We start from the raw sequence: 26,664 nt of genomic DNA on the forward strand, positions 1-26,664 counted from the left end.
TGGAAGGAGGAGAAGAAAACGGAGATGGTTACAAGTCTGATTTCTCCATGACTGGGAAGAGTCAGGTTTGCAGGGCCAGGACGAAACCCCACAAGAGGGAAGGAGCACCCCATGATGGGACAGGCCCCTGTGAGCAGGACAGAGCCAGGAATGGAAAACTCCCGTACCTGTCAGTCTTTCCCCCAACTTTCACCAAAAAAGAGGCTGGCTGGTGACCACAGAACAATTTGCAGACAAGAAACAATGTGACTATGCTCTGTTACAAAACTAATTGCTTCTAATTCCCTGATGGACTCAGTTCTGTGTGTGTCAATTTGACTGAAAGTTCAAAAGGTATTTTTCTTATTAGTGTATAATTAACATGTTAAAATATTTATTGCATGGATATGTAAATGCCAGCAAGGTAATCCCCTGCCGGAGAATTTAATGCGGGCACTTTTCTTTGTTTTACATCATTTCATTTGCAGAGACAGTGGGCTCTGTTATTAATAAAAAAGCAAACAATGGGTGAGATGCTTAAAAGTTAGAGGGGAGTAAAAGAAGGGGAGAAAAGTCAAAGGAGTTGTTACTTGCAAGCAAAACCCACTAACTCTCTCTGCAATTGAAACGCTGTCTTTTAACCTCAGATTACACAGCCCCAGGGTTCTGGTGCTGCCAGCAGGTAAGGAACCACAAAAAAAGCAACCAGAAGGTAGGGGAGAGAGCAGGGAGAAAGCCACGAGACCATGGAGGGAGCCATCAGGGGGCACGTGGCAGGAGCTGTGCAGTGGGATGCAGTGGCAGGTGCATGGTAGGATGTGATGGGAGGTGCATGGATAACCACAGTGGTGGAACATGGTGGGATCTGCACAGCCCGGCCGGGATCCTTCCTGCACTTCAGGGAGCCCTGAGGATGCCAGACCTTGTACAAGTCAGGCACCCCAGTCCACCTGTCCGTCCACCCAAAGTCCCCCCAGATCTGCAGGGATCCCACCTGGGCTCCCACCAGCACCATCCCTGGCCCTGGGGATGCTCCTTAAATCCTGAACAGCAGAAGGAGCAGTCTTTGCTCTGCTCCCCTTCCTCAAAACAGCAGCATCCTCCCACAACAGAACCGGGGACACCCACCTGCCCCACAGCCCTGTCCTGCCTCCTCTCTGCCACGCTCCTCCTCGCCCCAGCCCCGTGGTTGTTCTCCTTCCCAAAGCACCGCTCTGGGATACTATGGCCTGTTTTTATGGCAATTATGAACATGGTAAAAATAAATGCATGCATCTTTAATGTCTCAATAAATAAAGGAAAGCAGAGTCTGCTGCTAACGTAATCACAATGGCAGGATGCAGGGAGTGGGGCCACTGCAGCAGAGCCGAATGTGAAATCCAATCGTACCCCAGCCGAGGTTACACGGCTCTGCCAAGATAATAAAGCAGAGGCAGCATTGGTTAAGTGTAACCTTTTCTGAAATACAGCACAATATCTAATTTACCAAACAGGAACCTCCCAGAGAGGAACATGCGAGGAGCAGCGAGCCAGGGGAGTTGGCCTACCACTCAGCACAGCTCGGTTATTACTTTCACACAGTAATTACTGCTGGAGAGTCACGCAGGAGATTTACTGCACAAACTACTGGTCCCTGCAGTTCCTGCATTCGCGGTCCTGCCGGACGACTTTGATGCTCAGAGCTCAGGAGCAAACACACACACGTATTTTCAAAGCACATGATACCCAAGAACCTAAACACCACAGAAAATACCTGATCCTGTGTTTATCCATCACTCCTGGGGCTGGCATCCCAAGGGGGTGGATGCCACCCCACAGCATCCCCCCCAAGCAGCCTCACAGCAGACCCCAAATGAGCTGAGAGAAGCCAAGCAATGGGGGGCAGAAGGGATTGCAGCCAGTTTTGGCACAATCCTTGCACAGGGGGGAGCCTCCTCTATCACCCAGCACTGGCAGACAGGGGAAGGGGCTCCCAGAAGCCCAGAGCCTCAGCTGGATCCATCCCTGCATCCCCAGCAGCAGGGAGACCCCCTGCACCCACCACCACCTCCATCATCTCCATCCCTGCATGTGCACAGTTCAGCCCCGGGAAAACCAGGAGAGGACCAGCTGGGTGAGGGGATGCAGACAGCCAATTTCAATACATACAGGTACACTGAAGAGCTTTAGAACACTCAGAGCATGGACACTGCATCGCCCAGGCTTCAGGGGCCAAGGAATACCCAAGGCCATCCACAGGGAAAGACTGACCAGTGCCACCAAAATCCGACAGGCTGAGGAGATGCCACACGTGCACCGCACCACAGCCCAGATACAGACCTGGCACCAAATCCTCCTCGGACCAATAGCATTGGGAGCTTTGCTGTTGATTTCAAACCAAAAACAAAGACCATATCCTGGCTCAACTCATTCACCGATGAGCAAATTCCCGGGATTTATGTTTGATGGACTGAAGTAACGTCCTTCCTGTGTACTCCCTGCTCCATGTGTCCCCCCTCCTCAGGACGCTCTGCACCACGCCACTGATGAAACCCCACATCCGCACGGAGAAGAGGGTTCCTGAGGGGCTGGACACAGCATCCGTTCCCAGGCTTCCAATTCCCCCACTGCTGGACACAGCACAAGTAATGATAATTACTTCCAGACTTCAGACAAAACAAGGAGTGACACGGCCACAGGGATGGGAAATCCTCTTCCCTGGGTCTGCATCCTTGGAGGTGAGAGCTGCCTGTGCTGCCCACGCTGGCACAAGGGTGGGCTGCCCATCCTTCCCGCACTGGCGCACTCCCTCCAGCCCGGTTTCTTTACTTTGCCATGGGATTATCTGTCAAGGTTATCTCCATGCAGACTAGGGGATCAAAACAGAAAAATAAAAAAGAAATCAGATTTTTCATGGAGAAGGGCTGCTTTACAGCTTGCATTATTCAATCAAAGTTCACTTGATTTAATTCTAGTTCATCCTGCAAGGTGCAATCATTTACAAACAGAGGCAAAATGACGGGAAAGGAGAGTGTCTTCGACATGTCAACATCTTAATTGGGAAAGGATCCGCTCCCTCTCTTAATGAGACCCAAAGAACAAAGTCAAAGAACAAAAAAGAGGTAAAAGGTAAGGCTGGCTGGCACCGTTGAAAGTGTGCTCTTCATCAAGTGCATCACTGAGAGGCTGGCCCACATCTTCTTCATTATTTTGGCAAAAGCAAATGAACTGTCACTTTCTCACTAATCAGCATCGCTCCTGTAGAAATCAAAGGGGAGCCCAGCCCCAAGTCCAGCCTCTCCTTTCCGTGTTCAGAGCCAGGCGCAGCAAGGACCTCCCAAACATGCTGCCAGCTCCTGCTCGCTGTAATGCGAAGAAAGGATGTTCACACTTGTCATGCTCAGCCCCACAGCCTCTGTGCCATGAATAAACAGTGCATTCCAGACATCGGCAAACGCTGAATAACACCTTGCATAAAGTCTGTAGCCTCAGCCTGCTTTTCTCTTGGAGGAGAGAAACCCTGCTGTCCTCTGGGCTCAGGATTTGCTTTCCAGATGCAGACGTGTTGGTGTCAATGCCATCAAAAGGAGCCCTGGCTCGGCATACAACTTACCAGTGCCTAATTTGAAAAATGCTTTCAACCGCTGCCTTAGCAACACAAATATAAATATAACAACAGACACATTCCAAATCAAGCAATCAGGAGGGAAATATTAAACATTTTTTTTTCCCCCCTTGCGGTTACTTTTGGTTGAGGACTGCCAATTCCATTAAATTAAAAAAAAAAAGGATGTACAAACGTCAGTACAACTCTTCTTGACCTGGATATCGACGGGGTGACTTCCCCGACAGCAAAAGGTCTGTTAGCAACAGGGCACTGCTCTAACGACTGCTCACTCTCTGCCTTAGAAACAGAAATAAACTCTGGTGGATCTAAAGGCAGTTTAAGAGGAACTAATGCAAGTGCCAGCAGAAAGGTCAGCGGGCTGCAGCAACTCCGGGCACAACCAGCACCGCAGACTGCTGGAGAAATAGAGGATGCTGGCTGGGGTCAGTCCCCAGGGTGGGAGGGATGTGTCCTGGGCCATGCCAGCAGGCTGGGATCAGCACAGCCATGTCCCCGTAGCCTGCTCGCCTCAGGGCAGATGCCTGGCATCTGGTTCTTCATCACTCTTCCCTCTTTCCAGCTATTTCAGATGTGGGATTTTTTTCAAAGCAAACTCCACAGAGGTGAAAATCCAGCTTTCTGCACTGCATGTGGATCCAGGCTCTTGATAAAGGGTTTGATTCCTCAGTCCACACATCAGCCAGCCCCCAGCAAAGTCCATGGTTGTTCAGAGCTGGGCCCATCTCTCCCAACCCAAAGTGACAGGTATCCATCCATCCGCCAGCCTCTGCCTCGGAAGACGGCTCTGAAGCATCTCAACACAGGGTTTTTTGCCCTTCTTCTCACTTCAGGGTGAAAACATTTCTATCTTTCCACAAATTATTGTAAACCTGCTGCAACCTCCTGCCAAAGCATGTAGGGACCCTTCACAAACTCAGCTTCATAAAAATGACACATTTAGCGCCACTTTTTCAGGGTTATCCCTTGAGCCTTTTTTTTCCCCTACATGCCTCGTTAATAAAGCTTGCATGTCACCCTTTATTATTAAAAAACAAAGCGGACCTTTCTCCAAGGCTGCAATGTGCATCTCTCCTTTTGGGTGTCACAAAATCCTCCAGAAACATGCGACGGCTCCTCATCCTCTGCATCAAGCTGCACATCTCCACCTGGAGCACCAGCCTCCTGACTTTCCCTCTGTGCTGCAGGCGCCACTGGGGACCACAGAAATGGCAAATTGTTCCCAAAAATCCACTGTGCCTCCCTGGTGGGAAGGGTAGAGCTTGTAAGACCGCTTCTCCTGGTCCTTCTGTATCCTCAGTCCTGTTCTCCATGGGCCACTCAATCACAGGCTCCAGCATCTGCAATAGAACTGATGCTGCCTATTAGGAGATCTCACCAGCATTTAATTCTTATGGTTTGAATTATATTGTGGGTGATATAGAATTCATGCAAATTAAATAAGAACACTCCAGCTGCACTTGGGCAACAGTGAAAATTTCCAAGTAGGGACCAGGTCAAATGAAGTACGCATCAGCAATGAGGGAAAGCCATTATCATTTAGCAAGCTGCTCATTTAGCCCATGGGAAATAGGGAAGCAGTCTGAGACTCCTTCCCACCAGGAGCAGGCGCAGTAGGAAACCCCACGGAACACCGGAATCGAGCCCCACGGCCCGAGAGGAACAGCCAGGCTGGTGCTGATGCTCTCACACCCAACAACACGGCTGGTCCCCCTCTGCACACCGGCAGGAGACTCATCAGATCCAGCTCCGGGCTGGGAGCACATCACAAAGGACATCAGGAGAGATTTTCCCCCATTGTGTACGATGGCACATAATTAGCCCCATGCTATGGCCACTGACGAGGATGCTGCTGCCAGGACCTGTGACCAGGTGCAGAGCCTGACCCACTTGAGGAGCTCTGCTCCTCCTCTCCCTGCTCCCCACCAGCTCCACTCTGGCACTGACGGCACGTGCGGCATCCGCAGCCGCGCACGAGGGTCTGAGCAGCACCGCTGCGGAGACGCCAAACAGACCCCTATTCCCCAGATCCAACTATCCCATACCCGCACCTCCCGGCATGGGGGGTGTCAGAGGTTTGAGAGCAGCAGCAGCCCGAGGCTTTGGGTTAAGCAGCAGTGCAAACTCCACCCAAATAGCTACTGGGGTTGCCACCATGGGGGAGAATCAGCAAACGCTGACAGACACAGCGGGAAGAGCAATGCCCGCGTCACACCAAGGAACCCACCGCCCTCTCCCCTGGCAGCCAAGCTGTGCTGTGGCTCTGAGATCCCCCACAGGGCCAGAGCCCTTGGAAAGGACCCATCTGGCCACTGGTGTCCATCAGTAGCTCCAGCCACTCCACGGGCACTGAAGCACAAGCCAAGGGAGGGGGCAGAGGACGCGCCTTTGTCAACAGCCCCAGGCAAGACAGAAGGAAAACATGAAGCGATTCAGCTCCTAAGGAGCATTTAGGAGCCAGTCACCTGGAAGAGCTGAAAGGACCTGACCTCTGGCATCTCCCTCTGCAGCCATCTCCCCACACCCAGCTCACTGACAAAGCTTCTCATAGAGGAGACTGCAAGCTGTGAACTACCAACATAGCGTCTCTGGAAAAGTAAGTGCATTTAGCATCTGATATTGATGTTTTATAATTAGATGTAATACAGCAGATCATTTTCCTGCACTTGATCAATGAAACCAGGGTTGGGTTTGGGGTTAGGCTGTTTTGCAGACACTGATTGCTGCCTAAGCCTACTGGAGCAGTGCCTTGCTCGCTTCAGCAGGAACGAGCAGAGATGAGGATGTGCAAACACAGCATCCATTTAGATTTACTATCCCCAAAATATAAACAGAATATTTATTTCTGGCCTTTTAAGCAGTAATTCCAAATTTAATGAGGTACAAGGAACATTCCTCAGAGCCAGACACTATGGCTACTTAACACCACCAAGGCTCTAATTACTACTGCAGCTTAAATAAAGGGCATTTCGTTCTGATGGACATTATTAACACTGAAAGAACTGAGTCCAGCCTCCATTTTCTCTTGATGAAATAAAAAGCATTGCAGAGAAATCACTGGGAGAGTTCATCCTTTAGCATCACTCCTCTCATCAGACTAAGCAGAAGTATCAAGCCAGACCATATTACAGTGCAAGCATCCCACTAATCCACGCTGAACTCCTGTCCCCTCCCCAAATAAATGCAGGCTTTGTCATTTTTTGTTTGAAAATGGATCAGAGGCAAGAGAAAAGTTGCTGCTGAGATGTGATTTTGAAAAAAGGTATAGGATTAAAAACCCAGATTGAATCCAGGAGCAGCAACACACAACTAAGCCAAAACTGCACCCCACAAAGCCACAAATTGTGTCACCCAGTTGGATTTGTCAACAGAACAGAAATCTACAGTGTGGTTATGAAGAGCAAAAATGCAATCCTAAAAAACCTGCATTACCTTCACATGGTATCTATAACCCCGAAGCTTTTTGGGGGACATGGCACAGGGGTCCCTCCATTGGAACCATCACAGCAGATACCTGCTTGGCACCACCCCTCAAAATCTATTGAAAAGCAAAATACTGACCCAAAAGTGGGGCAGGCTTTCTAGGGAGGAGCATACAGACACGTTCTCACACGGACCAAGAGCAGCCAGGAGGCTGGTGATGCTCTGGCAGCTACCCACTGCTTCCCCCCTGGCTGGGACAGGAGGGATTTGGGGGCAGCAGGGGCAATGCCTCCCTCCCATGTGCCCACTGATGGGCAGGGGGCTGAGCTTGCCAGGCCCCTGGGGCACAGCCTTCTGCACAGGGGTCCTGCCTCGATATGCCAAGGAAAACTCCCTGCAGGGATATAATAGTCAATAAACCCAATAAAAGGGGCTTTCCCATCACCTGTACCTGGGGTTTTCAGATGTGTGATGGACCCATGTGTGCAGCTCCTAGCACAGACTACACCCCTCCCTAAGCAGTGTGAGAAACAATCTGGATCTAATCAGCAGCCCCAGGGTGATGGGGCACGACTTAGAAATTTGCTAAAAAACCTTTCAGAACTGTCCTTTCCCTGCCTCCTGCCATTAGGAATGAAAACAAATATAACAGAAGAACTTTTTTTAAAATGTTCCCATCTCTAGGGCTAAATAAAACTGCCTGTCATTCACCTTCTGGACTGGCAGGTCAGACCAATGCGTTTTGTAGGGAACAGGAGAAATCACAGATTTGTCACTGCAAAAAGAAAAAGGGAAAAAAAAGGAAAAAAAAAAACAAACGAAAAAGCAAAAATCATTGCAGCTGAGTTAAAAATAGGGAAGGCGTGAGATGCTGCTGCCAGCTCGGCACATCGGAGCCATGGGATGCCCGGGCTGCATCCCCGCGCGTGCACAAGCCCCAGGGTGTCAGGGGGCACAGGAGGGACCTTGGCCCCGTCCCGTTTTCCAGGGAAAACCCCATTTCTTCTAATTTTTGGGCAAGCAGACAGAGCTTCCTAGCCTACACACCCCCCAGACATTTTCCTCCCACAGCTTCACCAGAGGCCAGACCTGGTCCCACACGTGCCCTGGCACAGGGTCACGGGCATCCAGACCCAGCTCTGGAGTGGAATCTCCGCACCAGCAGCTCCTGTCTGGCTTCAGCTAAAATCCCCCTGCACTGGCAGATAATCAAACTGAGACAAACACCGTCCTGCATGCTCATGGTTTTATCATTCACATTGTTTATCTGGAATTGCATGGGAAGGCTTGCAATCAGGATAGCCTCAGGCAGCTCCCACTCGAAGCCTCAAGGGGATTTCGCTCACAACAAAACTCTTTATCAAAACCAGTTTTCCCTTATTTTAATTTTTTTTCCCTACTTGGGCAGAAAAACACAGCTCTCCAGCCCACAAAATCACCCTGCAGCCATGAGACTGGCAGCAAATCTGAGCGGGACTGGCCTTCCTCCCACTGCCATCGCTGTCTCACCCTGGGTGGGGAGCGGATGTGAAGCCTGGCTCTGCTCAGCCCAGCCCCACTCAGAACCCACTGCCTCCCAAAGGTGCCATGCTGGCTCCAGCATCCTTGGGGACACAGCAGCACCCTCTGAATAGCCCTTCCTCCCCACTGAGCCGTGCTACCAGCTCCTACCAGCTCTGGGGCGGCGGGAAACTGAGGCATTCAAGCTAACAGGAGCCTGTGTTCTCCCAGAACAAACTGTAGGGAAATGAATGACAATAAAGTGCTCACCACGTTAAGGGATCTCTCTCTGGCACTAGCTGGATGCCCTTCTCCATCCCCATGCTGCCCTCTCCCCTGCCCACAGCCACCCCACATTATTAACAGCCTGGTAAACACAGCCCGTTGGTTATTACAAAGATGCCAAAACCTTACTACTTCTTGTTCCTTCCAGTTAATGTACCATAGCCGAGGATAAATTGCTATTACAAGGAACTAAAAATAAAAATGTTTCAGAGGCCGTAATTGGCTTGTCTTGTTGGGCTTTTTAAGGAGCCAAAGTACCAGTTCCAGGCTATTAGCCCTAAGGTTGTAGGAGAATAGTATAAAATATTTCTTCATTAAAACCCTACCTTCTCCATAGACGTGTTTTTCTTTAGGGTTTTTTTTTTCCCCTTTCCTTCTTTCTTTTTTTTATTCCCCCTTTTAAAAATTATTATTATTTTCTTTTTAAAAGACATGCGTTATCAAATGAGCTTTAGTTAAAAGAGGGCTCTGAAAGCCCAGAGGTGATATAAATAGACAGAGCTCAGTGCAGCTGGAGAACCAGCTAGAGCCTTCACTCATCTATTCAGGTCATTTTTCTACAACTTACATAATATTCCTCAGTTGCATCCATAATCTTGGGTCATTTTTAATAATCAGCACCAAATCTTGCAGTCCTTGAGGAGACAGTACTCTGCGCTGGAAAGCACCCAGCCCACTGGTGTGGGACAGGACCATCACCACCACAGTCTGCAACCCACTACGAGGCTGCCAAGGGTGCCCAGGGTGCTCCCTGAGATGGGGACTATGGGTTTTTTCCTTTTGAGGCTTTTTGGTGCTATTTGGTTATTGAGAGCTTCAGTTACCACCATTACTCAGTGTCAGCAACAACCACGACAGTCATGGTTTTTAGGAGAGAGCCAGGAGTTGGACTCCATGATCCTTGTGGGTCTCTTTCAACTCAGGATCTTCTACGATTCTATGAAAACCAAATCCATTTATTCAGCAAAACCCTCCTTTCAAAAGAAGCAGATGCTCTGCTGAGCGAGGATGCGGCGGTTTGGCACCTGCTGTCCTGATGACGATGGTGACGATGCATCAGCAAAACAGCTATAATTTATGGTCACAACTTTAAAATTGGCTTTAAGTCCTTGTGGAGCCCGCTCCAACTGACAGGAGCACCTTGGGGCTGCCCTCCCCACTCGCACAGAGCCAGGCATGGCAGAGACCTCTCCATGACAATGGCTCGGCGCAGCACAGCATCACAATAAATAATGATGATATCAATAAGGATGATGATCAATCTCTTGGTAATACGGCCCAGGAGGGGAAGCACAGCAGAAAAATTACAACAGAGCCTCTAACCCCCTGCTTTTCCTCGAAGAGAAGGTCGGATGACACATTTCTTTGTGAAACAACAACCCAAGAGGTATTTACTACTTTTATTTTGTGATGTGAGGGTTGCTGCTAAAAAAAGACTATTTCTGTTAGGTACAATTGCTATTTTTTGATAGTGTCTCAGCAATACCTTGTTAAAAAGGGCAAAACAACAGTTATTAATTACCCTAATTAACCCAATTCATAAGACACATTTGTGTGGCTGTCATGACAACTGCTTTGACTAACTTGCCAAGAATAGCTTAGCTGTCCATTCAAATAAATCCCTGATAATTACTAGTCTAGTTTACTGGGCTTCTGTGATAATAATAATTAGTGCTACTGTACAAAAGGTCGCGCTAAACAGTTTATGAATGATGCATTTTGCATGGTGATTACATGAGTCACACAGCATCCAGCAAACAGACACAGCCACATCTCCAACATGGAGAGATGCGACTAGATGGGAGCCTGTGGCTGCTCTGCCTGCAGACAGCATGGCAGGATGAGAAGGAGACGTCAGGAAGCTTGGAGGAGAAATAACCATGAGCTGGGTTGAGCTTGGACAGTCACCAACCTGCCTCCTCAACCACTGGAGTGGCCGGCTGGCCACCACAGGAGATGGCTCTCTAACGGAGGCACCAAAAAGCTTCCAAGCCTGACCTGTCACATGTTGGTATCTCACCTCACCACCTCATTTCCCTCTCTGTCAAGAACACACGATCATGGATCACCTCTCTGGTTTTGGCATACGTCCATTAGGTTTAGGATCACTGACAAAAGGTGGGTTAGATCACCAGAGGCAACGTGAGCTTGGGGTGGACAGTCTCAGCCCTCTCTGTCTTCATCTTTGCAGGGAGAAGCCCTTCAACTTGCAGTTTGGGTCTCTCCAGGAGGAGCTGCAGCCCCAGCACACCCCTGCAATCAGTGAGTGTCCTGTGGGCAGCAGGCACTGCTCAGCCCAGCACCGCTCCTCCTGAGGCTGCTGCTGGCTTCAGGAGGAGCCACTTCCTCCAGGACCTTCCCGTGCTCCTGACAGGGCAATGCTCTTACCTACCTTCATAGCAACAAACCCAGGCCAGTCAAATGTCATTTTAGCTCTGCTGAGGTTTATTGATGAAAACTGATCCATGGGATTCCCTCTGGCTATACCTACACAGAGGCAAGAGGGGATGGGACCGCACTGTGCCCACGCTGAAAAATCCTGCAAAACCCCAGGGCAGAGAGGGCAGTGGGGCAGGGACAGAGGCAGGATGTTCACTTCTAATACAGAGGACAGCTGCCAGCTCTGTGGAAATCTATGAAATCACTCCATTTACAATAAATTCTGATTAAATACCACATATGGTCCTTATTGTCCCTCCCTTGTTACCTATCACAGAGGCATCTGCATGTAAACAGGGTCTTAACCGGCAAATATTTGTCTGCTGCGGCCCCCTCCTCCCTCACCCCACCTGAACTTGCAATTATTCTTATTGATTGACTTTAAGAGAGCACCATGCACATGCCTCGAGCTGCCACGCGCCGAGCAAACAAGGGAACAACGCCGGGCTCCGCTGTAATCATTACCAGGGCGAGCAATTGCCCTGTCACACATGGCAGGTTATGGCTTCAGACTGGAGGCAGCAAGGCCAGATGAACGCTTAAAACGTCATTACAGTGTGAAAAGCGAGGATGTAGAAATGACACCTCCTTTCTCAACAAATCTGTTCCCCAAGCATCTCCCAGCTCTGTGAAGAATTCATCTCGTTAAGCCCGAAGAGCCAACAGAGCCCTTGGAGGGGGGACGTGGGCTCGTGTCCTCTCTGCATGGCAAAGTAAGCGCTGATGAGGAAGTCTTAGATCTGGGGGAAGATGGATTTGAGGTCCCGCAAGGATTTCAGCGCTGGGCCCTGAGCCCAGGCTGAGCCCAGGCTGAGCCCAGGCTCGCCTGCACATCCTCCCCAGTTGTAGATGAAAGTACATGCCAGAAGATGAGGTGCTTTTATCAGACCAAAAGGAGAAATTAGGGAAACCTGACGCCGAGCAGAACATTCCCCAGTTCTCCCAAGTGAAGTTTGCAGCTCAGTTCAATATGTTAGTGCCTAATGAAGGTTTTCCCCATACTCTGCAGGGTACAATCATTCTCCTCCTAATGAGCATGTGTTAATGGCATATTAATGCTGACAACAACTAAGTGCAGAGAACAAGAGATGAACATATTCCAAAATTCATCTTTTTTTTTTCCAAACAAAGGAACCCATCGCGCGGCTGAGCAAGCCCCAGCCCAGCAGGAGCCTGTGGCTCCCACAGCGACGTTGCCGGCTCACCATGGGATGCAGAGCCCAGATGGGACACAGCTCTGGTCTCTCACTAACCCAATCCCCACAATGAGTTGTTATGAGTTGTTGTACAGGGAGAGCTCTCAGCCCAAGCGTGGTATTCCCCCCAGACACAGCCTCGCTGGGGGCTGAACAAGGAAGCAGAGGAACCGCTCGCCAGCGCCTGCAGAAGTTTCACCGGGCAGACAGGTTCGGGTGCTGTACCTACACCAACAGCCGGGCGGATCTGCTTACTGAATGTCGCCTGAGCTGGGTCCCTGCCAGAGCATCCAGATGTGAATCTGAATATGAAAAGTCCAGGAGGCAGCAGGTGACAGAGGCGCAGGCGCGGGCTCCGAGCCCCATCCTGGTGCCGGCGTCCCAACCCATCTGGGTTTGTCTCAGCAAGTTTACACAAGCTCTCAGGCATGGAAAAGAACACACATAATGGGTGTTTTCCTGTTTTTTCATCTTTGCTTTTGAAAACAGCTCCCAAAACCATGACAGCTCCCCAAAAACAGCATGAGTCTGCCCCAGCATATGTGGCCCTCCACCAGGCACTGCAGGGAAGAGGCAGCCTAATTCCCTAACTGTCCAGCTTCCGTGTGCTCCCACCTTCACTTACATTTACATTTCCAGATCGATAATCAATGCTAGAATCAATAACAGGGAATTTAGCTACATTATAAAAACAGTAAAATCAGCCAATACTGAGAAATGACTATTGAGTCCTGTGTTTTCTGTACTCACTTAGTCTAATAATGGTGAATGATATTTTCCAAGTACATTATTCAGCAATAAAACCACCGAATTATTTGATCTCTTTCTAACCTTTATGATTCTAAGCACTCTTTTTGACCCAGATTGAATGAGGCAACATCTGCAGAGCCTTTCACAAAATTGTACTCGGTGTGCACTATTGTAGGTCTGCTGCCAAAGATAAATGTTATTATTTTAAAGCCATCATCCTTCTAATAGATGAGCAAACACACTGCATTAGCATAACCTGCAGAGCTCGAGCATGGGTGAGAAAATGCCAGAGGGTTTCGCTTAATGGAATTTTACATACCTGACTTAGGATGGGTTAATGCAATCCACCAACACGGGAATTTTAAAACCTGCCCTGTGGCAAACACCTGCCATTACAAAAGATGGTATAATTCGACAAGCTCCAGATCCCTGTGAGAAACGTGAAGGATTCACGCCCAAATTCCAACAGGGTGTTGAGATGAGGACCTTATCTACAGGGCTCCAACACACTGACCTACACCGCTCATCACCGACCTGCCTGTCCTGGTGTCAGCAGCAGCAGTGCTGCAGTTACCTGTGGGTGCTCAGGGTTCCATCAGAGGGTGTAGGAAGTGCAACACCTGTCACACACCTGCCTGCTGCAGCATCAGCTACACTCCAGCCTTCAGCAGACCTAGGAGAACTCACTGTAACTCCATGTTAAACAGGGAGACACTTCAAGGCTCAGCACTAATCACTTGTCCAGCTGACATAAGCCATTACTTCCCTCCAAATTTAGACAGGGAACTAGAGGAAACACTGAACCAGTGATGTTGTGCTATCTAGACTCCAGCAAGCCCTCCAACAGGTGCCACAGACAAGCTCTGCCCCAGCAGGAACAGTGAAATTGGGAGCTGCCAACAGCCTCAGCATCCCTTTGCCAAGCCCTGGGTGATGCTGTCCTGGGGACAGCGGGACTGGAACTGTGGGGTGCTCCAGGGGACAAGTCCCAGCACAGTCCTGCCAGGGCAGCACTGCCTGCAGAGCACCCCACCATTGCCAATTCTGAGCACACTCTAATTTAAATTATAATTACACTTATAAGTACACAGATTACAACTATTTATGCTACAAATAAGACCATTCTGTATTTTTAATTAACGGAAAATGATCGGAACTCAACTATAGCCTCTACTGGGAACAATATCTAATACTTTATTGAAGGAAGGCCATGCCCAGCCCCACAAACGGCCTGGCAGGAGACGGGGAGTAGGCAGGGCTGGGGGTCCCACCCATCCAAGCCCGCACACAAGAGCAGGAGCCGCTGCCAGAGCGGGCAAGAGGCCGGGAGAGAGGGCTGCCAGGAGAGATGGAGGGCTCGTCCCTGGAGAGCCTGCAGGCAGAGCCTGGGGATGGAAGCAGGCAGGGCACAATGGGTGGGCCGGGCTCTGCCCTTGCTGGCTGATGGGAATTTAGGAAAGACCGGAGCAGGGCACCCTCAGTGAGGGCAGGAGCCCAAGGACCTGGAAGGGCACCTGGCTGAGGAGCTTCTCTGGCTCAAAGCCCTCAGGAGGGACTTCAGGAAATGGCAGCTGGAAAATACAGCTCTTCCACCCAGCCAAGCAGATGCACACGAGGTTATTCAAAGGCTACTGCACTTGGCCTCGATGATGCCTCTGCATGAGCATGTGCTATATGTAAAGGACACGAGAGGGAGAAACCACAGAGTTCAAACTACTCAATACAACACAAATCACTTGGAAACTGCTGTAAGAAAGCCCACAAAGTACCATACAAGAGTACCCTTTTGATGAAATTTTTAAAAAACTTACTAGAAATCTTTCCCGATTTAAAAGAAAATTCTTATCTGCCATGTAAATATAGTTGCAAAAGCTTTTTTTATAGACTTCACGAGTTATGCATTAGAAATATGCATCAGAAATTCAAATTTTCCAAGAGGAAATATTTAAGGAACCTACCAACCCAAACCATTCTATGATTCTATGAAAACAAGAGGAGCCTCTCCACTTCCAGTAAAAGCAAACCATAAAACCCAAAGCAGTAGCATAAAAACGAATAAGATGTATCTGATTATATGACATACTGTATACTCACTTACATAATTAGGTGCAGTATGTAATAATTGTACACACACTTTTTGTGTGCATAGGGACACAAGCGTGAGCCTGGCAGTATTAGGTTAATGTTTCAACTTTATGATCTTAGAGGTCTTTCCCAACCTAAATGATTCATGATTCTGTAGTGGATCACAAATACAAGATATAATATACAGTATGTAATCTGTGACCGTGAGATCACATCCACGGGAGCACTCAGGCCTTGCTGTTAAACACAAGCAGCTACTGCCACACCAGCCCTAATCCTCCATGGACCCTTGGAGCAAACCCCTTTGGTCCCTCCCGACCAGGACCCTACCCGTTGGAAAGCCCAAAGAGCCGCCAGGATGGGGAGGCAGCCCCAAATCACCAATACAAAACATATGCTGTTCACTGGGGAACTTGGCAATGTTCAGCTCTTAGTTGCACTCAATCTTAAATGCTTTTTCCAACCTAAATGATTTGATGATTTTAGGAAAAGCCAAAGAGTGTTGAACTGAGGGCTTGCCTAAGACCCAGGGAGCGTGGCATGGTTAAACATGAATGGGAGCTGGCATATTTATCTCTGTTGCAAGGTATTCAAGTGAATTTCTCCATACAACAGCTTGGAGCGATTACATTAAGAGATGTATAATTTGGTTAGGCTGACCTTAGAATGGAATAAAGAGCTGCTGATTTCCATAATGTCAGCCTCCAACGCTCAGAGAGGTCAGGCAACCTACAGCGATACACGAAACACTTTGGGAGTAGTTAAGCTGAGCGATCTGCTGGGATTTGGAGTGAGTAGGGACAGCAGACAGGGAAGTTTGGGGGCCCCACCCCATAAACTCTGGTCCCTGGCAATGCAGAGCGATGCTGGCTGCCCAGGCAGGGACCAGGAGCTGCCCCAGGGAGGGGGTAACCAGTGGATGTCTAAAGCTGAGAGCAGGGCTCCTGTTCGGGGGGTTCCTGCCGGATGGAGGCTGGGGCTGGCTCCCAGACAGGGCTGCTCAGGCACGGCAAGGCGCGAGCTGAGCCCTGACCTGCGCTTACCCGTCGTGGTGCGCATCACGTTGCAGGCACAAAAAAGTGCTGAGTTACAGTGACCTCCCAAGGAGAAAACAAGACTGGCAACGCTGGCTGCGAAGTCAGCCTTCCCGCTAGTCGAACATCACCTCTGATAATGCTTTAATTACTATCCCTCCTGAAAAGAAGCCTTATTTCATCAGCCTGACCTGTCTCAACACTGCAAACTTTCTCTGGGTTGGAAATCATCTCCTTTTTTTCCTTTTTCCCCTGCTCTGTACACAGCATTACTCAGAAGCAAGCCAAATCCCTTCCAATTATGTATCATGACGTTTCCCCAGCGCTGCACTAAAGCAAGGCCCTTCACTTCTAAATGGCGTGGTTTATAACAAATTGTCTGTTATACCAGACAGAAACTGATTTCCTCAAACCCAGCATATTAAAGTGAGTACATTCATTCTGGTTGTAACACACAAAATGTGATTATAACAGACACTTTGGGGGCTTTTTAAGGCTAGCGGAGAAGAGGAGGATAAGCTGGAGGGGAAGAAAGAATTGACAAGTAGAGAAATGACAGAGAAAGAGAAACAGCCACGCTGATTTCATTTCTTACAAAACAAAAATCTTTGTGTGTTGTAGAAATGTGCTTTAGTTAACACCGCCAGATAGCCAGAGCAAAAGCTGCTGGTGCTGCCTGAAACGAAAATTGCTCTATTGTGCTTAGAAAACCATTTCCCACAGTGAGGAGAACGCTTTCCAGGTAGCACAAAGCAGATCTGAAACCAACAGGGCCTTACCCTGCAACTGTTGCTCCCTCAAATAATCCCTGCAGCCACGAGGAGCCCAAACTAAATCAGTGTGAGTGAGGATTATGTGGGAGTGTATCAAGGTTGGGGGATTAGACCAGGATTATCACTAAAACCAGTAATTCCCCATCTTACTGATGGTGACCATCAGCTCGGGAGGCGGCAGATCGCCACGGCCCCCCCGGTGCCAGACACGGCTCTGGGAGCTGTTGGGTGCGCGGGTCCGCAGAGGACTCGGGTCCTGCTGGATCAGAGGCTGCTCCACCTTGAACTGCTTCTCCAGTGGGCCCTACCAAAGCAGCACCAGAGCAAGACCACGCCTGATCCACACGCTGCTTACAGCGTAATGTCACTGCTGCCACTTCCCAAAGCTGCTACAGCAGAGCCATCCCCGACCCCCAGACAGAGTCACTGAAGAACGTCCGTGCTAATTCCACCTCGGGACATCCAGCCTCTCAAAGAGGGCTCTCCTGCTCCCATGTCACACCCCCTCGCCTCTCACATGCCAGGTCCTGCCTGGGACTGGCCACCACAGGGTGGCCCCAGGGGAGACCCGGGGGCAGAGTGAGCTGCTGTCCTCAGGGTATGTTTCCCATCCTGGAGCAGCAAGCGAACATCACTTCCCAAAGTAGTGCAAATCTGGGATGTAAAACTGCCTCTGAAACACAGATACAGCCATCACACGCATACTGCTTACTTTTTAAACTGTCAAGTCAAAATCCAGGCATGTAAGTGTTACCCAAGGGTGGCTACTCTACATGCAAGTCATGTCCCTTGGATCCTAAAAAGCTCAGCATTCAGACCACTTTCCACACCACCCCAATGCAACACGCATTTTTATCAAGGAAGCTGCCTAATGGCTCCTATTAATTTTGATTTTTAGTCTCCTGGTACAACTTCCAGCAATATACATGCAAAACCTGACAACAAGCCCTTTCGGTTTCAAAGCTGACTTCTCCTCCAGCTCAGAAGGAAGATAAAAAGGAGCCCTTGGCAGCAGCAAAGCCTCTGAGCAGCAATGCCCTCACAGCTCCAACATGTCCCACTCTCCCTGCTGCAAAACAAGTCCAAACGGGGGCCAAGCCTCCCGCTGTCAGCCACGATCACCAGAGCTGCTCACAAACGCGTTTTGCCATCGCTGCCTACAGCCACAAGGATGCTGAGAGGCTGTGGGCAGGCATCCCCAAGTGGTACCCAGGCATCCATGAGACCACTGAATCCCAGCAGGGCCAGAACACCCCAGGATATCCCCCACTGCCTCCCCGATGCTCTCTTGGCAGTCATGCCCTGAGACAAGCAGAGCTGGCAGCCAAGCCCGGCCCCACCCAAAGGGAAAAGCTTTTTAAGGGTGGTCTCAAACTTCTTTTGCACCCTCAGAGCAGGGTTGCAGCCCACACAGACACCACTCTTTAATCCCTTCCAGATCACCAGGGAAAGATGGGAAGCACCAACAAACCCAATTATTCCCAGCCCCGAGACCTGCCACCGCACTAGAAGAAACATTTCCTGAAGCTCCACAAACAAGCCATCCTTGGGGACTTTTATTTCAAGGCTCCTGACTGTTAAAGTAAATGAGGCTCACGTTAAAGACCGGCTACATCACAAACCCACCGCTGCTGGGGCAGCGTGTGTCTGCAGAGGCAATCGTTTACCTCCAGCCACAACCATCATATGCCAAGTGACATTGCCAAAGACACATTTACCTCGTATTTTATCTGTTATCAACTGATGCTTTGCCTTCCCATCAGGAAAAGTCACTCCTAGGTGGAGCAGCAGTGATATCTCCCCGATGCTGACACCTCATAAAGCCTCCCAGGGGAAACAACGGGCAGCTTCATCACTGGAGGCAATTCAAACCAGCCCAGACAAAGTGCCACTGGAAGCACTGCAGGGAATGGTTTGGCTCTGTAAACTCTGGGCAGGGACTGTGTTTATTAAATCCTCACCACCTGGAGGTGTACCAATAGCACCCTGCACAGCCACAGCACCACACCACAGCGCCTGCTCGGGCAGCGACGGGCTACAGGGGGTACAGGGCTGCCATGCCCCTCCACAGAAACAACTTCTGTGGAGTTCTGCGTCACCCTGTGTGCCAGGACAGGGCTGTCACTCCAGCAACAATGAACCTCCTCACTCTCAGGGGTCACTGGGATTTTTAGAAGCCAGTAGAACCCACACCACCAGTGAGATAGCTTTGCCTGCAACAGCTGGAAGCGTAACACTGGGGCTCTGCCAAAAAACATAGACATTCCCACCCTAAACCAAACTTCCAAACAGCTTCCAGTTGGGACTTCTCACCCCATACCCTGACCCTGCCCTTTTGTCCAAAAGCACCTGCAGAGAGTGAGCAGACCCCCACCAGGACATGTTTCTCTCGCACAAGAGCAGCCGGTCCCCTGGCAGGACAGGCGAGCTGCTGCTGCCCTCCTGCCAGCTCCCGGGGCTGCTGGGGGAAAACGTTCCACTGACACTCCGCCCACTCAAGAGACAAACTTCTTTCTCCAGGCAAGGCACCAGCTCTTCACAGTGCATCTCACCTGCACAAGTGATGGAAAAATGGGGCGAGTTGGAGCCACAGGGATAAACAAGCATCCCATCTCCCTCACAAGAGGGTGAACAAGGCAGGGAAATCTCTGGAGGGCACATTCTGTGAGACCCCAGCCCAGCTGTGGTATCAAAGAGAAGCACAGGCAGCACTGCCTTCTCCCTGCAGCTGCCTGTTAACTTTATCAGCTGAGTTATGATGTTCCTGATGGTCCTTCCATCCTCCCTGGCACCAGAGACCTCCCACTGCCGGCATGCACTTCTGGATAGTGCCAGCATGTGATGGATTTTGTGACTGGTGGCAGTGAATCACAGGCTGACAGGATGCTCCACTGCTCCAGTGCCCATAGCAAGGCACCAGCCAGAGATGCACTCCAGAATCCTCTCCAAAGGACACCGCCCCAGGAAGACAGGCATTCCTCAGGGACCACTGCCCACAGCATGCCAAGAGCAATGGTCACTCATAGAGGCCACCACTGGTACACGACCTCTCGGAGCTGGTTCTGCCTCAGTGGAAGTTAAACACCAGCGTTCAGTGAGCATTCTGCCAATACAACCACAGCAGGACCAGGCCCCCGGCACCAGCCCTCTCCAGCAGCCCTGCAGAGGGCCAGGCTCAGCTCTCTGCAGCACCAGGATGAATCTGAAGCAGCTCCACTGCCTTCAGCAGCAGCATTTTGCATTTACACCAGCACACTGAACACAAAACAGAGTGAGCCATAAATATTTCAGCTGCTTTTTCAGCTTTGTTATTCTGTTCAAAGCAGGAAACATGACAAACCTTTGATTGTTTTGCTTAATACCAAACAATAATTCAAAGAGAGACAAACAAGAAACATTAAATGATGCCTGTGATGTACAGGAAAGCTGAAGAATTAGAAGAAACTGATGAGGATGGTGTGGATGAGAGCGGCCCCTTTCCCTGCCTTTGGCAGGTACCACACATCCCTCCCATGCCAGCCAGGGTCCTGCCCAGTGAAGGCACAGCACCGGGCCAGGCGTGCAAGTGGTCACAATGGAGCATCCTGCGCTGTCTGCATCCCCAGCACAGCCAGCTGCCTCCAGAGAAACAGCCACCCACATCACTTTCAACAACCTTTTAAAAAAACTTCTATGAAGGCAAGTGTCTCCTCCCTTGAGCACCGCCACACTCAGAATCCACCTGCAGAGCCGCCACCTCCAGCCTCCCACACAGGCAGAGGCAGCCTGGCCTGGCCCATCCCCACCTGGGCACTTCGGAGGGTCTCTGCAGTGTCTGGGGATGAAACATTCCCCCAAGGCCACACGTCAGGGCTGCCCCAGAACCCACAGGTGAGTGCCTGCTGCTCCCTCCTGCCCACCCTCCATCACTGCCTCCCCCTGGGGCGTCCAGCACACGGAAGCGTGCTCTGTCCAGCACACAGAAGCCACCAGTGCCTGTTTGCTCAGCACCCCATTTTGGCAGTGCCGACACCAACAGACCGGCACACAGTCCAGCACAAACCCGCCCCCGACGCTGCGGGGCACAGAGTGCTGCCCGCACTCACCTCCGGCAGCGGCATCCCGTTGATGATGAGGTCGGGCTGCTGGGGGCTCTGCCCCGTGAAGGTGTGGTGGTAAATGTGGTTGGAGCCGGCGTTCCTGTTGTTCTGGCTCTCCACGTTGAGGAAGGTGCTCTCGGAGCGCCGGCAGCCCAGCGGCAGGGTCTGCTGGTGGTAGTCGAAGTAGTTGAGGGAGGAAGTGAGAGAGGAGCAGCTCACAACGTTCATTTTATCCGTCTCCTCCACGTCCCGCGGCACCAGGCGGATATCATTCTTGCTGATTTTCTTCTTCTTGCTTGATTTCTTTTGATGCCCATAGGAGTACTCTGCGATTCTGGGGGACAGAGGGAAAATGAGAAGCTGAGAGCATCCTAAACCCTGCCCCACTAAATACCCATGCAGAAACCCAGAGGCTTGGCCCCCATCTCCATGTAGGCTTCTTAGTCATGCACATTACATCATGTTTTGGGTCTGGTGGCACGACACGGTCTTCAGCTTATTTTCATATGTATAATGTTTTCAGGTCAAATATGTAAAAAAAATGGGAAGAAGAATGCTTCTGTTTTGATCTAGTGTATGAAATTGCTGATATTTAGTTACTAGAAGTAAAGTCCAGCCTGCAGAAGAGAAAAATGGAGATGGTAAAATCCATGAACTGAAAAGGGTACCTGCATTCATTTCCATGCATAATAAGGATTTTTAAAGTGATTTAATTTGGTCCCCATAATGAAAATTCAAAACAAATAGCAAATTTTTTTCCCAGTTCATTTTCCAAAGCAATAAATAAAGCAGACCCAGAAGCAGTCCTAGCTGGCAAGCTCAATTCTCTCACGCTCCAAAGGCTGCTTGTTTATTAATGCTTTATCTAAATTGCTGGTGTTTTGACCGTCTCTTGATCATACCTGATCTTTTCTCCAATTGAATTCCATTCCTCCCTCACCCTGACACACACATCCCCTTCTACTGGGAAATGCTTTCACCTTCTAGAAATCAGAGAACAACAACCATGTGTTTTGCAAAGAAAAATGATCCTTTTTGACCTTTTTTTTACTGCAAGCTTGTTTTTCTCTGCCTTTCCTTCCCTCTTCGTTTCCCACCTGCCAAAAGAATCAACTGATGAAGTGCCTTGTTTGTCTTCTGCAAAACACCGGAGGAAAAAAGTTACTGCAAAACACCACCCAAGCAAATAACAACAAATTATTTGCACCTTGCATTAGTTGGGTCTGCTCAGCTCAGAGTGACTATGGCTCATCTTCCCACAGTGAGCACAATAGTCCCTGCCATGAATTTGTACATGCACAGCACTGGGCAGCTCAGTATTTCCTAGGGAAGCACATCAAATGCTACGCACAGTCAGAAATACACATTTGGAAGTCAGGATTTTGCTCCTCTTCTTGTTATGATAACAGCATTTAAAAAAAGAAAAAAAAAAAGAAAGAAAAAAATCCAATAGCTGCAACAGAAATAATGGGATGAATAAATAATACAGTTTATCTGGAAAGGCAAATATTGGACAAATATTCTTGTTCCAGAAAGCTAATTGCCTGAGAATGAAAATGCCACAAAGTCGAACAGCCCTCATATGTGCCTCATAAATTAACACTTTTTTTGAAGACTCTCCAGCAGCTCTTGTGAAGAATCTCTAAAACAAGGCACTGCGAAGCCTAAAGGCATGGGGAGAGGGTGCCCCATGGTCACTGCTGCTGCTGAGCCTGCCTGGTGCTTCCTCACCTCTGCAGCTGACTTCTGCTCAGACACACACTGGTAACAGCCCGAGCACCCCCTGAGTGTGCAAATAAATCAGAGGAAGGCAGGGATTTCTGTTGTGCCAACAATCTATATGCTGCTGACTCGTCTAACAATGCTTGATGAAGCTTTAATTGTTTTGTTTACCTAAATGTTTAAGTTTGGCAATGCGAGAGCCCAATTATTTCCTGCAGGCATTCATTTTGCTGTCCTTTCTCTATTGACCAATTATTTAATTAAACCGCACTTCATTAATCCCTAAGCCGTCACAGTAAACCCAGGGCTTACACGTATGTGAGAAGCTGTTAGGGGCACCACCACAACATGATTTTTATCCATTCAGGTCCTATCCTCTTTTAATGGGCCGAGCTGGCAAGAAATCTGGTCTATGAGCTTTCACTTGAAGCTAGACATCCCATAATACAGCACAGACCGACCTTTATTTGCAGATGATTTTTCCCCCATCGAGCAAAAAGGCTTATATACGCACTTTACGCTGTGAAAACGGGGTACAATGCCCCAACTCTCCGGCATTATTTCTGCGTAAATAAAACTTTAAAGACCGCACATCCCCCCGCGCCGCTGAATTGCCAGGGGCGAGCGTGCGTTTCCAAGGTAGAGCAAAATTAATTTCCATCCCTCCTCTCTGAAACGACTCGGTGCCGAAGGAATGGAGAAGTCATGGCTATTTCACTAGTAACAGGATTAAACCATTTATGAGGCATTGCAGCTGCTCTTTTATGGCATCTGATTGATATTCATGTGTGGTTAGCATTTGTCTCCTAACTTGTGTAACACAGAGAATAGTAAAAGAGAGACAATAATCGCCAGGCTGTTACATATTCAGGGGACTGGATTTCCCCTATCAGCCTTTCAGTGGCTCCAGGCGCGGGGCTGACCTCCCCTCCTGCATTTCGGACCCTGGAGCACTCACCCAGCCAGGGCAAAATGACACAGCGCTGCAAAAATCCTCCCTCGCCCCATCTCTCCAGCCCAGCCAGCCATGCCTGCTGCTGGAGCTGCGCATCGGGGGCGGCCGGGCGGTTTTGCCACTGTTCCATGCAGTTGGCCCCACGGCTGGCCGTGGCGAGGAGCCGCAGCGGGCACACAATAGCTCCTTTGAACGGCGAGCGAGGGCTTAGGGATGCCACCGCGCCGCTCGCACCGTCTGCTGCGGGGATGCTGCGGTGGCTGGGGGGCTTTCCCCCCTCGCCAGCCCGGGGAGCTGTGCTGGGGACGGGGGGCTGCCCACGGGAGCCAGCCATGCCCCCATAAAACCGTTCTCCTGTGATGGAGCACGGAAAATCAGGGATGCTGCAACAGATTGTCAAGCCGCACTATTAAGTCGATTCGTTACTCGGCGGGGATTTCTGCTCTCCTCACAGAGAACAATTTCTTAAAGCTTTGCAAGAAATTTCCTTACAGGGACAGGAACCTCACTGTCGTTCCTGAGGCAAACCCACCCCTCTTCACCACCCCCAGGTATACAGGAGCAAATGCAAAAGTAACTGCGATGGCAAAAATCAAAGCAGACCCGCAGGTGCACATAAACAAAGGTCTCTTTACCTGCAGTTGTAGGTCCTGATTTCCTTGTTATCCCTTTTGCACTTGACTGCCACAAAGATCATGGTGACAAAAAGAATGGCTGCAATAGACCCCAGGGCAATAATGAAAATCAAGGAGAGGTTAACAGATCCTATGGACTCCTGGGCATCCAGGGCTGGAGACAGGTATATCAAAATCAAGGCAGAAGCCGAGAGAGATGTTTTCCCATGGTCATGAGCCACCACGATGAGCTCATAGGCTGTTTTGGCGTTCTCCCCGAAGGCTCTGGTGGTCCTTATTTCTCCATTGACCTGGTCGATCTCAAAAAATCCTCTGTCTCCTTCCACCATTTCATAGGAAAGTCTGCCATTTTCACCCTCATCATAGTCATCTGCCTTGACCACTGTCACCAAGTAGCCAACCCCTGCGTTCCTGGGGATGTACACCTCCGCCGTCCCGTTGACCAGCGGCGGGGCCGTGATCACGGGCGTGTTGTCGTTGACATCCAGGACGATCACCCTGACAGTGGCATTGCTCTGCAGAGAGGGATTACCCCCATCTTTTGCCAAGACCTTGAACTCAAAGGCCTTGGTCTGTTCATGATTGAAGGACCTCAAAGCATAGATATCTCCAGAGTTGGGGTTGATGGAGACATAGGTGAAAACAGGCATGTCCCTGACTTGGGAGGGCACAATCTGGTAGGACACGCTGCCATTGAGGCCCAGGTCAGGGTCTCTGGCTGAGACTGAGAGGAGGTAGGCCCCTGGGGTGTTGTTCTCCTGCACGATGACTTGGTAATAGGGTTTGGAGAAGTGGGGATTGTTGTCATTCTCATCGGTGATCTTGACGGTGAAGGACTTGGTGGCCTGCAGGGAAGGGATGCCATTGTCCCTGGCCTGGATGGTGAGGTTGTACTGGTCCCTCTGCTCCCGGTCCAGCCGCCCATCCACCAGGATGGTGGAGAAGCTCTCGTACTCCTGGAGTCGAAAAGGCACATTGCCCAGGAGCTTGCACTGCACCCGCCCGTTGGCCCCGGAGTCGCGATCCGAGACCCGCACCAGGGCGATGACGTACCCCGGCGGGGCATTCTCGCTCACCTCCACCAGCTCACTGTTGACAGAGAGCAGGTTGATGACGGGCGGGTTGTCATTGGCATCCTGGACACTAATGGTCACTTTGCAATGGGCAGGGATGGAGTTAGGCCCCAAGTCCTTGGCCTGCACGTCCAGCTCATAGACGTGACCCTCCTCATAGTCAATGGCACCGCTCACCGTGATGAGGCCACTCTGGGGGTCGATTTGGAAGAGCTCCCGGGCCCGCTCAGAGACGTAGCTGTGGAAAGAGTAGAGGACCTGGCCGTTGGTGCCCTCGTCCGGGTCAGAGGCATTGAGGCGGATGACCGGTGTCCCCGGTGGGGCATTTTCAGGCACGCTGACGGTGTAGGCTGGCTCCTCAAAGAGCGGGTTGTTGTCATTGGAGTCGATGACGCGGATGCTGAGCTCAACTGTGCCAAAGTTGGGCGGGTCACCACCATCCAGCGCTGTGATCACGTAGCTGTAGTGGGACTGGGTCTCACGGTCCAGGCTCTTCTCCACCACCAGCTCAGCAAAACGGGACCCATCACCCCGTGTCTTGGTCTCCAGACCAAAGAGGTCATTGGGGGTGATCTCATAGCTCTGCACACCAAAGCTGCCCGAGTCCGGGTCATAGGCACTCTCCAGTGGCACCCGGGTGCCAGGGCTGGCCGTCTCCGAGATCTCCAACTCGATTTGGTCGGTGGGGAAGCTGGGCGCATTGTCGTTTAGGTCCTTGATCTCCAGCTTGATCACGCAGATCTCCATGGAGCTGGACATCACCTCCAGCGAGATGACACACTTGGGGCTCTGTCGGCATAGCAGGTCCCTGTCGATCTTCTGCTTGGTCACCAGCAGCCCGGACCCTGGGCTGATGTCCACCAAGTGGGGGGCCGAGTTGGAGACCACCCGGAAGGCGGCAGGCTGCCGGGGGTCCAGCACGAAACCGGCGTCCCGGGCGTCCTTGGCGACGTTGGCGATCACCGTGCCGGCCCGCTGCTCCTCCTCCACCGAGTACTTGAGGTTGACGAGGGCCCCGGCGCCGGCCCACAGCAAGGCGGCCCCCAGCAGCGCCGGGAGAGCCCCCATCGCCGCGCCGCCCCCTCCCACCTACGCGCCGACCAACAACGGAAGACCGCCGCGCGACACAAAA

At 50.6% G+C, this 26,664-nt stretch overlaps 1 protein-coding gene across 3 annotated transcripts in view; it reads right to left on the bottom strand.

Moving 5' to 3' along the window:
• The window catches only part of PCDH19 (protocadherin 19), a 58,172-nt gene extending 31,560 nt beyond the window's left edge, over positions 1 to 26,612 (bottom strand). For 2 of the 3 annotated variants that reach the window (XM_042029292.1, XM_042029291.1), the window contains exons 1-2: positions 24,460 to 26,612; positions 21,154 to 21,481 (exon numbers count right to left, since the gene is read on the bottom strand). In XM_042029292.1, coding sequence (XP_041885226.1) covers positions 21,154 to 21,481; positions 24,460 to 26,600 — 2,469 coding nt within the window. In that variant the 5' untranslated portion in view covers positions 26,601 to 26,612. Of the gene's footprint in view, positions 1 to 11; positions 4,924 to 21,153; positions 21,482 to 24,459 lie in introns of those variants that run through there. The other variant, XM_042029293.1, reaches the window with a different exon arrangement.
• Positions 26,613 to 26,664: the final 52 nt, after the last annotated feature.

This window comes from Corvus kubaryi, unplaced genomic scaffold, assembly GCF_017639235.1.
Source record: "Corvus kubaryi isolate FWS band 111438036 unplaced genomic scaffold, C.kubaryi_AGA036_p1.0 37322, whole genome shotgun sequence".
In the NCBI taxonomy this organism is placed as follows: Eukaryota; Metazoa; Chordata; class Aves; order Passeriformes; family Corvidae; genus Corvus; species Corvus kubaryi.